This window comes from Podarcis bocagei, assembly GCF_964188305.1.
Source record: "Podarcis bocagei genome assembly, chromosome: 6".
Lineage (NCBI taxonomy): Eukaryota > Metazoa > Chordata > Lepidosauria > Squamata > Lacertidae > Podarcis > Podarcis bocagei.
Window position 1 is genome coordinate 51,835,514 of NC_138130.1, and position 12,999 is coordinate 51,848,512.

The 12,999-nt window shown below is 44.6% G+C and overlaps 1 protein-coding gene across 2 annotated transcripts in view; it reads right to left on the reverse strand.

Annotated features, from left to right (window-relative positions):
- Positions 1–12,999, reverse strand: part of FAM3B (FAM3 metabolism regulating signaling molecule B) — a 36,641-nt gene that overhangs the window by 2,075 nt on the left and 21,567 nt on the right. For both annotated transcript variants that reach the window (XM_081199133.1, XM_081199134.1), the window contains exons 2-7: positions 7,440–7,583; positions 6,698–6,821; positions 5,393–5,451; positions 3,298–3,348; positions 2,787–2,874; positions 1,140–1,272 (exon numbers count right to left, since the gene is read on the reverse strand). In XM_081199133.1, the coding sequence (XP_081055259.1) occupies positions 1,140–1,272; positions 2,787–2,874; positions 3,298–3,348; positions 5,393–5,451; positions 6,698–6,821; positions 7,440–7,583 (599 nt within the window). The remainder of the gene's footprint in view (positions 1–1,139; positions 1,273–2,786; positions 2,875–3,297; positions 3,349–5,392; positions 5,452–6,697; positions 6,822–7,439; positions 7,584–12,999) is intronic.

Here is a 12,999-nt window from a genome sequence, read left to right on the forward strand (position 1 = left end):
AAAGTCAGTGGGCAGCCTAGATACCCCTAGCTACCTTATATTATCCTGGGGCAAATATCTAAGGAGCTGACACTAGAGTAAACCTTTGAGCATGTGATACATTTGGGGGGTGTATAGGCCATGATACCTAGCCAGAGCTTTTTAAGGACATGCAGAATGGAAATAGTAAAGCAACTGAAACGAATTTAGAAAGTGAATCAATAAACTTTCTCAGGGCGTTTTTGTTTTTTTTAAAAAACTAAATCAAATATTGACTGTAATTGCCTATTAATTCAAAGAACCACCTCCTAATAAGGGAATATGGAGCTTAATCTTGGACTTTAAGAGTTAATGTTTTGGCAGGTTTCTTTTTTTTGCAACATCTTAATTCTATTTTGTTTCTGCAGGAAGACATACTAAGTAGCAGAAAGAAATCAGACAATTAAGTGGTATATGGTAAAGATGCTAAACTAATAAGGCCCTGTTCTGATTTTAAAGCAAACTGTTACAAAAGTGGACGGTAATATACTCTCATAATATTAGTTAAGTTACTGTGTGCAGAGGAGGGTGACCCTATGATAAAGTGTCTGGAAACCAAGCCTTATGAGGAACGGTTGAGGGAGTTGGGCATATTTAGCCTGATAAAAAGAAGAGACTGAGAGGGGATATGGTGAGCTATTTTCAAATACCTTAAGGGCTGTCACATGGAAGATGAAGCAAGGTTGTTTTCTCCTGCTCCAGAGAGGATGACTCAGACCAATGTAGTCAAGTTACAAGAAAGGAGATACCAGCTAAACATCAGGAAGAACTTTCTGACAGTAAAAGCTGTTTGACAGGAGAACAGAATCCCTCAAAAGCTGGTGGACTCTCCTTAATTGGAGATTTTTAAGCAGAGGTCGGAGGGGCCATCTTTCAGGGATGCTTTAGTTGAGATTACCACATTGGAGGGGGTTGTACTAGATGACCCAACTCTCTAATTCTACGGTTCCATTACTGTAAGTTAGCCAATATGGATAGCTTTTATTTCATTTGTTTGGATGTCCATCATAGAACATAGCTAGACTACATGAAACACATCAGTATTTAAAGTTCTGCGGTTCCAGCAAGTGTTTTCTACATCCATATACATTTTTGAGTCTCTTAATTTACACAAGTCTTACCATTTCCCTTTGTGTGTCGGCTGGCAGTTCAAAACCTTTTGCTGCTATAAAGGCCCAGCTTGACCTGAATTTCAAATTCCTTATTTCTTTACTTCCTAGATCTGCTATTGCCTTTTCCGCGTCCTCCATTAACCTATGTGAGAGAGAAAGGATTAATCTGAATTTTGTACCTTTGACAACTCATGTTTGCTAAAAGCTAAAGTCTGAATAGGATAGGATAGATTTCTTCCGATATTCTTATTCAGATTTCATTTCTTCCTAAAATGTTTTCTTTAGCACATAGAAATAAAGAGAATTAATAGCACAATCCTAAGCATGTCTACTCAGAAAAAGATCCCACTGAATTAAATGGATTCATTTCCATGCATCACCTTATCACCTGCTTGCAACACTACCAGTCTTATTTATTCTGTTAAAGCCACCCTTAAAATACATAATAACATGAACAAGTTGTTGGCAATCCCTTAGGAACAAAGGATCCAAAAAAAGCCAGCATCAGGTATCAAGTTTCTGCACCAGAGAAATATTGTGTTCCTGTTTTAAAATTATGCAAACGGATAAAACTAATGATTGCACAAGTATATCTAGTGCTTTTTTTTCTGGAGGGAAAGGAGTGGGTACTCAATACGAAGTAAGTTTGTTTGTTTATTTAGGGCCCAGTTGCACTACCACACTCACACACACACACACGAGGCAGTGGCTAAATGTAAGATGTGATTACGTAATAAACTCAAGCAGACAATGATCTGGATTACAAATGGCCACAACTTTAGTGATTAGAGATATAGGTGGATTTTTGGCTCAGGCATTGAGTGTATATCATTCCAGCCCCAACCCCTGAACAAAAAATAATTATTTAATTCAAAAAAAGATAAAGGAACTCAGTTCCCCTATGTTCCTGCTCCACCCCACCCCCCGAATATATATCAGTCACATCAGTCATGATGCTACCAGGTGACACTTTAGAAGTCTAAGTGAAGTTTAGAAGTTAATTACAGTCGTACCTTAGCTCCCAAACGCTGTGGGAATTGGATGTACCAGCTCCCGAACGATCAAAAGCCAAAAGTGATTGTTCTGGTTTTCTAATGTTCTTTTGGAAGCCAAATGTCTGACAGGGCTTCCACAGTTCCCAATTGGCTGCAGGAGCTTCCTGCAGCCAATCAGAAGCCATGCTTTTGAAGTCGAACGTTTCGGAAGTTGAACAGACTTCCGGAACGGATTCTGTTTGACTTCTAAGGTAAGACTGTATCTGGATCATATAGAAATCTTTGAGTTCTTATGTTACAATGCCCCAAGATACCCTCTGTCTCAGTGTATTTTATAACCTGTTGTTTGTTGTGGTGCTATATAATTAAAAATAAAAGAAAAAGAAATATTAAAAAATAAATTTAGAATTTTAAACAACTGCTTGAGGAAATGAGTTTTGAAGCCAATATTTAACACATTCCTCAAAATATGACATGAACACCAGACTGTGGCCTCCAAGGCGTCCATGTATGTATACTGTATAGGAAAATTCAAGTGTATTTGGTAAGATGAGAGGTAAAATTTATCATACCACCACATATTTTGCTACCTTATTTCTCAAGTCTGCAAAGTGAAACCACTAGCTATGTTAAAAACAGGGCCATAAATCTGTTTGCTTACCTTGAGCTTCCATCATCATAGGTCACCATCAGGAGCAGAGATTTCTGGGGTGCTTTTTGGACAAAATCAGCCAGTGGTCTGGAGAATGCTGTTAATGGCAGTGGGGAGAGAAACCTACATAAATGTGCTATTTCCCCCTCAAACATTGTATTCTTGCTCTTTTCGGACAAGGCAGGACCCAAGAAAACTTTGAGTAAAGTTTCACTCGTGGGTAGAACAGGGTGGTCTCAGTTCCAGCGAACTGGAAAAGGGATTCTCCCTTCCCCTGACATTCCTTCCCCCCAAAACTCTTGCCTTCCAACTCAATGTCTCTCTTCCACTGAAGGAAAAGGAGCAATATAGAGAAAGTGCTTGGGATGGGAGCCTCAGTAAAGGCTGAGTCGTATGTCCATGATCCAAACAATCTGCTGTAGACATGCTCTACTCTCTGATATTGCATAAGTGTCATAACTGCATGAGGGTTTTTGGCAAACACTTTTATAACAATATTGAACATAGACATGCCTCTTACCTCCTTGCCACATGTCAAAAGATTTTGCATCAACAAGCTTCCCAGTGTTATCTGTAAGGAAGAGAATGCATTAAAAAAATGAAAGAAAACAAGACAGAAAAAATGTTTCCAAAATCTCCCAAACAAAAATGTTTAGTTTAGAATGAAGAGGGCAATAAGCACACATCATGCACTATATATGCAGGTCTGTGCATCTATGTGTAGGCAAGGTGGGCACCTCTGGCCTTTGAGTCAATCCAGGCCCACCTGTGGGTCTAGTTTGGCCCATGAGGCCTTTCTCTCCAAACCAATCAGATGGCGCCACTGATGATGTTCAGCTGATGTGTGGGACCTTCTTGGAAAGTCCACCCTGCGTTGATCCCTCCAACCTTCCCAAAGGATCAGCATGGGGAAGGCTTTACAAAACAAACGGTCTGTTTGCTTTTATTGGAGTTTTGTTCTCTTCACTGCTGCAAGAAAGCACTGTCCCTGACACTGGAGCTTATGTCTACTTTAGACATCAGCTCTGACAAAAACTGCTCTGTCACACAGCAGTGAGAAAACAGGCACCTTTGTTGTTGCTCAGGTCCATTCTTCAGTGCACAGGTGTGATATAGCGGGGACTGACTTAAAGCACACAAACTTTGCAGCAGTCGTCTGTCCCCGTCCCTCCTGCTTAAAATGTTTTCATTGAAAGATTTCCATAGATAAGAAAAGTACACACAGCGTCTTTGTTTTCAGTTTACAGAGTCTTTTCTACAGGTCAGTTACATTTTGTGTGAGACACTGCTATCATACACATTGTGATCTTGGGAGAGAGAGAGAGAGATTGTTCCAGCTGTGATCTTTAAAAGGGTGGAAGAAAGTGCTGCAAAGAGTGCTCAGTCCCTGCTCTCCCATGCTGAAACGGGATCATGGAGAATACAAGGGATTTCTACAGGTGTGTGTGTAGGGAGGGGGAGACAATCCACCTGACAATCATGTGACATCTAAGTGACATGAGACTGACAAATGGATTGCCCCACCCACCTGCTAAAGTTGGTCGGTGGGCTGAGGCCAGATAAAGATCCCAGAGCTAAAAATAAATAAATCCCTGCTCCTGGTATAGGTATAGTCCTGGTATAGTCCCCTGACCATTAGGTCCAGTCGTGATCGGCTCTGGGGTTGCGGCACTGATCTTGCTTTATTGGCTGAGGGAGCCGGTGTACAGCTTCTGGGTCATGTGGCCAGCATGACTAAGCCGCTTCTGGTGAACCATAGCAGCGCACGGAAATGCCATTTACCTTCCCACCGGAGCAGTACTATTTATCTCCTTGCACTTTGACGTGCTTTCGAACTGCTAGGTTGGCAGGAGCAGGGACCGAGCAACAGGAGCTCACCCCGTCGCATGGATTCGAACCGCCGACCTTCTGATCGGCAAGTTCTAGGTTCTGTGGTTTAACCCACAGTGCCACCTGCGTCCTGCTCCACTGCAAAAGTTGGCAGGGAAGATACCAAAAATAAACAAATTTCAGTTACACTGCTAAGTTTCTATCTAAGGAAACACCTAATCTATAATGATATAAATCCTAAGATCCAAACAAAAAGTTAAAGTCCAGTTGGTAAAGCATGAGACTCTTTATCTCAGGGTAGTAGGTTCGAGGCCAATGTTGGAAGAAAGATTCCTGCATCGCAGGGGGTTGGACACGAGATGATCCCTGCGGTCCACTCCAACTCTACAATTCTATGATTCTGTGAATCCATGGCTCCTTATAAAACTCACTGAATTACAAGTTGTGTTGTGTGCAAAAGGAAGAGCACTCAGGAAAATCTATGATAAGCACTATAAATGAGACAAAGCAGGTGAGGTATCACTGTTGTAAATTATACATTTTATAATGGCCACTAAAGTCTTTAAAGAGCACTTTTAATGAGTGCTCAAACACTTTCAAGACAGTAGCTCAGCAATCCTTATGGCAATCATGGCAGACAGGCCAAGGCAAGACCACCAGAGTGAGTTAATGGCAGAGACGAGATTCCCAGTGTTGCTTTCTTGGTTCACAGTCTCATAGCCACTTTGACATAGCATTTTTATTTCTTTAAAAAAGCACATACAGGATTGTGTCTTTTTACTCACAGTCCACAATGGCAACATTTATTCCTCTTCCAACATTTTTACTTTCTTTGCTCATAAGTCTGAAATGGAAACACAAAGTGTTTATCTGGGAAATATGGCAGACAGGAGGTGCTTTCCTGTGGTATTTAATAATGAGATAACAGTAGAGGGTGATGTTAAACTCTGTCCCCACTCTGTCAGGACTTTGAAGCACAGTGTGGGGCTTTTTGAAAGCCCTTTTGCAAACAGCCCCACACTGCTCTTTAAATCAGCCCACTCACTGTCCTTTGTTTGCAATAAGGCTTTCTAACAGTTCCATGCTGCTTTTTGAAACTTCTGTTGAAACACTGCTAAAATGGATACCCTACCCCCCCCAACAGAAACTGCTTTCCCCTGCTGAAACAAGGTGTACAGTACTTGCAATACCCATGATGGACATTGGGCGTGCACCTAGCTTCAGCAAAGGAACCATTAAAAGCTCACTTTAAGCTCCCAGTGGTTTCCTTGAAATTACTGCCCTCACCTTCTGCCATGTTTCACATCAGGTGTAGGGTGGGTAGTCTATTTAGAAGCAAGTCTCACCTTTTTCAATAGAACTTACTCCTACATCAATGCACTAATGGAAAACAACAACCCACTTTTGTGACAAAACAACACCATTAGCCATTTAATCAGTGGAACACTTGAATAAGTTTAAACCAATTTCACTCTCATTGCATCCTTTTCTATGGGAACTGTAGCTTTATTCCTAGCTGGATAAATGGGTACAGTATTTGCAAGCGTCCATTTGCTAGAATTTTAGTCTGTTTCTCAAAAGCTTTTTTAAAAAACTGTTTATAAATATCTTGTGTGTAAATTGCCTTGAGATGTTGGTTTTGAAGACAATTAAAAAATTGTAATAAAAATAGTGTGAAGGTTCCAAAAATCATGTCCACAGGAAGCTGCCTTGTACAGAATGAGACCACTGCCCCATGTAGTCCATGACTGTCTATATATTAATTCCCCAAAGGCCCAAGTCAAGGTGGTTGGGGAGTTTGGTACAGTTCCCCCAAAAGGGCCCTCTTTCCCCCCAAAAGGAATGCATGAAATTTAAGTAAGGAATGCCTTGAATTAAAAATATACTGTGTCTATACTTGTACACTGAAGCACCTACAGATGGAGAGGAAAGGCATGCAGCAGTTGGAGTGATTGTCTATGGCTCCTCCCTAGTTTTAATAGTGTTAAAACTTCCTACCTTCTCATACCACTACAACTACCACTGGAGGTCCAATGGACTCTGTTATAAATAAATGGCAAAGCTGGCCTTAAGTGTTGTTCAGTACTCACAGCTGATCTTCAAAACAGATCTTGGCGATGGACTTCTGACCACCACCACTGAGTATGCGATAAGCATAGCTCCCAGGCGAACATGGAGACCAGTGGTCACATTTCAGTCTTTTTGGGAGTGGTGCTGAAAAGTACATTAGATAGGAAGGCCTTTGAACACTGGGCAACCATCATTCATAGTTGAAGCCCAACACACAACTAAGCATGCTAATGTCCACTAAAATTACCAGTAATTGGTCTGACCATGTTTAACTCCACTTTGGATTGCGGCCAACATTTATTTTGTCATGTTGTAAATTATAACTGTTAAGTATAGCAGGTTTTTCTTCTTCATGTGACAAGTCATCTTAACCAGTGCTGATGTCAAACAATATAGTTTCCTCAAACCTGTGGCTGCTGCCAACCCAGATCTTTTATCTGATCACCCTCAATGTTTTGCAGTCAGTGAACTGGAACATAGGTGAGGAAAGACTGATGTAAATGTTAAGGTCAGGTGCTTCCTTTAATAATCAAGGAGATGTAGAGAGCAGATGTGGTGCAGCAATGATTGCATATTTCAGGTAGAGGCAAAGAACTATTCTTACAGTCTGAAGGGGTGGGATTTACTCTACTAAATAATCAGACCATTTTTACTTGGGTAGCACATGAGACAGAAGTCATTATTATTTTTTACAAAACTTCTACTTAAATAACCATGTGCCTTAGAATATTAAAATACATCCAGGAGAATGTGATCACATACCTTTAAGTTTTGGTTTCTCAGCAATGTTCTGAAGGTCGTTGAAAGCTGATGCTAAGGAGTCTTCAGGTATAATAGATGCCAATAGGGATCCAAAGTACCAGGCACAGACAGTTGCAAAGATAAACCCTCCTAACTTCATAAAATCTGAAAAAATTAACAAACATTTTCATGACAGTCGAGACAATCTATGTACATTCAGAAGGAAAAGTGGCAACTGCCAAGCTCACTGAGCCACAAAATATTGTTGCACGCCATCCCAATCGCCAGGCAGTGTGAGATTCCATGAGTTCCATGCATTTCACCAGAGTTTGTGTTTCCTTTGGAAATGAGGTACAGCGGAGGCTGTGACATATGGTTTATTCACACAAATATAAAACCTGAGTTCACATCATTAACGCCCCCAAAAGGTACTGTTTCTCCCATAGCCCCAGCTATGTTGATGATGGTTGCTGCAAGTGATTCCCAAACAGAGAAGATGCAAGTGTCTGAAACATGTCTAGCAAAACTGTCGCATTGGGATAATCCTCTGGCCTCCCTGCTCCTTTATAGCAAACCTTCTACTACCCAAAACAGTTCTTCTGTTTACATTTCTTAGTGCAGAAAGTATCGATCTGATGTGTAGAGAACATTTGAAGGGAGAGGGGAACGGTTAATCATTAATATTATCTACACATAGTAAATTCCAGCACTCTGCTAGAATGGCTAAACAGCCAAAAATTGCAGTTGCTTGCAAAAGCCTAAAACAGACAGGTCAGGAGGCCGCTTCCTGCCTAACCAGCTATTTGGAACTGCTGATGTTAGCTACAGGTCAGAAGGTCACTTCCTGCCTAGCCAGAAACTGCTGTTAACTAGAAAACCACTAGCAAGATGTTTCCTGCTTTGCTTCTGCTTTTAAGTAATGCAAGATAAGAAGAAGACACGTGTACAAGGAGGTGGGAGGGGGTGCTTACTGAGCAGAGAAAATGCTTAACCAGCAGGGGAAGTGCTTAGCTAGCAGCCTTAGCCAGCAAATATAGATATGCCCTAAAAGGTAATGAGTTGAAAACTTGCCAGCTGATTGGGGGAGCTTTGGGGGGGAGGTATGGGAGGAGGGTGAATGCTTTCAGGTATAAAAATGCTTGCTGAACATGGTAACAACACAGTCAGATTTCAGAAATTATTCTGCTGACTGTCACTGTGCACAGATTTGCAATAAAACTCTTTTCTCCAAAGAAGAAACTTTCCTGGAACTTTTTTTGTTCTCTTCTCGGCCCTGGGGACGCGGGTAAGCAATTCTCTGGCAAAGTAAAAGGCATAAGCCTACAGCTTGGTGCATTGGCCGGGAATTGCCCCACCCCAGGGGCCCCGGGGAGAGCCAGGCTCGACCAGGTGGACAGCTCGGACCGGAGTCAGCAGGCTTTCAGCGCGCACCCTACCAATTCGTGGGGGGAAACCGGCCACACCGCTCCTGAGCAGGAACTTCGGTCGAGGGAGAAAAGACAAGACTGGCCAGGGAAGGGAATCCGCAGCGGAAAGGAAAAGGTAAGCCCGAAGGAAAAGGGCTAGGGGCCCGAGGGTAAGGGCCAGAGGCCTGATCAGCCTCACCTGGGCATAGCAGTACAGTGCTACCAGGAAGGGAACTGGCCTGGCAACAGGGGGGGGGCCGCCAGTAAGGTTGGGAAAAAGGGAAACAGGGGGGAAATTGTATTGGTGTGTTTTGTGTGTTGTATGTTGCATGTTCAGATACTCCTGTGAGTGAATTTTGAGTGTGGGCCGGGGCCTAGCGTTCCCCTTGGCCGGGCGATTGCAGGATTGTGCGTTTTCTGCCAGGGCGACCTCGTGCAGACCACAATCTGTATCGTGTGTAGTGTGACAGAATTTACAGCCCGGTTAGGTGCGGAGTATCTGAAAAATGGGATCGGGGGCAAGCCAATGTAGTCCTCTGGAATGTTTTTTAAACAACTGGAAAGCGGCCACAAAGCATGATGATTGGGGAATCAAATTGCGAAAACAGAGAATGAGGACATTATGTGAAGTTGATTGGCCCGCACAAACTAATTGGCCGTCAGGAGGAAGCTTTGATTTGCAACTAATCAGCCCATTATATCAGAACATATTGAATGTCCACCCAGACCAAATCCCCTACATTTCTACTTGGAAAACCAATGTAGAAAAGAATCCACCATGGTTGAAAGCCTGCCAAGGCGACACCCCACGAAATACAATTTGTGCAGTTCGACCGGCAGGGAAGGCAGAAAAGCCCCCGGTTATACCAGACCCAGAAGATGAGGAGGGGGGAGTCATCAGACCGCCACCACCCTATGCTCCACCAACTGCCCCTCTAGCAAATCCCCCAGGCACAGGTCCCCAAGCACTGGGAGGAACTGGCCCCCAAGCCCAAGCAAGCCCCCCATCAAGCCCAGAACAAAAAGACAGCGACTTGTTAATGAATGATGATTTAGAGGAAAAGAAGGAGGAAGGAGATGATGAGGAATTTATAGAGAAGTTGATGAGATGGACTGAGGAGAATAAGAAGTGGACCAAGGGACAAGAGGAACGCATTACGGCATACGTGAGCCCCTATGCGGAAAAGTTGGATGTGAGCCCCTTGTTAGTTGAGGCAGCAGAATGTTGTACCCCGGACAGGAGAAAGAAATGGCAACGTAAGTGGGGAGAGGCGGCGAAGAGAGTTATGTCTCATAGACAATATGAGAAAACCAGGAAGGGTCAGGCAGCAGGAGTAATGCCCCTCCGAAGGGTTTATGACCCACCGGGACCTCCAGGGCCTGGTGGGGTGGAGGTACCACGGACCTACACGGTCCAGCATATACCCTTTTCAAGTGCAGATGTTTGTAATTGGAGAAATCAAAAACCTTCCTTTGAGGAGAATCCAGCAAAAATTATAAAATTGTTTGAAGGGATTTTTAAAACCTATAATCCCACTTTTGATGATGTGCAGTATTTGATGGATGCGCTGCTAACCACAGAAGAAACTAGGCGAATCCATGTTGAAGCCCGAGTACACATGAGAGCACAGGGAACACCGGATGCAGACATTATAACAGGATACCCTGATAGTACACCGAATTGGAATTATCAGACTGCTGATGGCCAGAAAACCCTCACTACCTACCGCCAGAATGTGTTAAATGGTATGAGGAGAGCAGCCAGGAAACCCACCAACTTTGTGAAGGTCAGAGAGGTAGTGCAGGGGAATGAAGAGGCCCCAGGGGCTTACCTGGAACGCCTGAAGGAAGCCTACCGTCAGTATACTCCAGTAGACCCAGATGAGGCTGCCAACGCCCTTATTGTAAAGGCTGCTTTTGTGGCGCAAGCGGCGGCCGATGTCCGTCGAAAGATTCAAAAAAACGAGGGGTTCATGGGCCACACCCTTGAGTGGATGTTAGAACTGGCTCAAACCACTTACAATCAGAGGGAAGAAGAGGAACAAAAGAAAAAGGAGAAGTATCAAGCAAAGAAGTTGATGGCGTTGCAGGCTACCGCACCCATCCCTCAGAAAAGAGGAAGTGCCCGGGGAGGAGGGCAAGGCCGCCTGGGGAGGAATCAGTGCGCCATCTGCCGGCAGGAAGGGCACTGGAAAGGAGAATGCCCACAGGCCCACTTAGGAGGAAGAGGACGAGGAGAACGAGTCTCAGGCCCAATCCCCAGGGGACCTGGACAGGAACTGAGACCTTGGTCATCGACAAATGCCAGCAGGGGTAGAGGACGTGGACAGGGACCTCCCTGGTACCCCTCAGCCCAAAGGCAGCCCGGCATGATGAGCCTGAGAGAGGAGGAAGAATACTAGGACAGACCGGGCCCAGCTGATTTAGGTTCCCGTGAGCCCATGGTCAAAATACAAACAGGGAACCAAACCATCCCCTTTATGGTTGACACAGGAGCCGCCCACTCTGTTTTGCCCATACCAGTGTCCAAGCCCACCAAGCAAACAATTAACATAATAGGAGCCACAGGGAAATCACAAAGAGCCCCCTTCCTGCAATCTGTTATCTGCCGCCTGGGCGGCCAAGTGGTCCAACACAAGTTTTTGTATATACCGGAGTGTCCGATCCCACTATTAGGCCGAGACCTGCTATCCAAATTGCAAGCCCAGATTTCCTTTCAACCGACAGGAGAAGTGACAATGACTACAGGGCAAACAGGAGAACTTTCCTTAGAGGTACCCTTAAGGGAACACTGGCGCCTAATGATGGTAAAAGAAGAGGAGGGGATTATTCCAGAGGACCTCCTGCAAGAAGTTAACCCTGGTGTATGGGCAGAAAGCAACCCACCCGGAATGGCAATGAACATCCCACCTGTAATAGTTAAGCCCAAGCCATTTGCTAACCCTGTGGCCGTGAACCAATACCCTATCCCCCGGCGTGCTGCAGAAGGAGTATGGGTACATTTGGAACGGTTGCTTCGCCATGGCATCCTGAGACAGTGTCAGTCTCAGTGGAACACCCCACTCTTGCCAGTAAAGAAGGAAGATGGCTCGTACCGTCCGGTCCAAGACCTTAGATTAGTTAACCAGGCTGTGGAAACCCTCCACCCCAATGTGCCCAATCCTTACACACTGTTGAGTTTAATACCTCCTACTGCCTGCTATTTCACGGTACTGGACTTGAAGGACGCATTCTTCTGCTGCCGTCTGGCAGAGGAAAGTCAGCCCCTGTTTGCATTTCAATGGATGGATCCAGGAACAGGCACCAAGGTGCAATATACGTGGACGAGGCTTCCACAAGGTTTCAAGAATTCCCCAACCCTTTTCGGGGTAGCATTGGCCTCGGACCTGTCTAGCTTCCCCACCAGCCCACACAGGGTCTTGTTACAGTACGTAGATGACCTTCTTTTGGCCTGTTCAGACGAGGACACGTGTATGAAAGCCACCAAGGATTTGTTAAATCACTTGGCTGAAGCAGGATACCGAGTATCTAAGAAAAAGGCCCAAATCTGCCAACCCACTGTAAAATACCTTGGATTTGATATATCCCATCAGCAACGGACCCTAAGAGAAGAAAGGAAGCAAGCCATTATCCAGATTCCAGAGCCAAAGAATCGCAGAGAACTTCGTGGCTTCTTGGGCTCGGCAGGATTCTGTAGAATATGGATCCCTGACTTCAGCACAATTGCCAAGCCTCTGCACGAGTCAACCAGAGGAACTGAAAAGGACCCCTTTGTGTGGGGAGAGGAGCAACGGCAGGCCTTCAAGGATCTGAAAAGGGCATTGCAGCAAGCACCAGCACTGGGTATCCCAAATCCTGAGAAGCCTTTCTCCCTGTTTGTGGATGAGGACCAGGGAACAGCGAAGGGAGTGCTATGCCAGAAATTGGGGAGCTGGCAACAGCCCGTGGCATACCTATCTGAGCGCCTGACGCCCACAGAACAAGGTTTACCGCCATGTATGAGAGCAGTTGTGGCAGTAGCCACCCTACTGAACAAAGCTGACAAATTTACTTTTGGCCAAGACACTGTTTGTGTGACTCCGCATGCAGTCCCAGCACTGCTTGACATGAAGGGTACCTATTTCCTCTCCCAAGCAAAGATGAGGAAGTGCCAGATGCTATTGTTGCACCCGCGC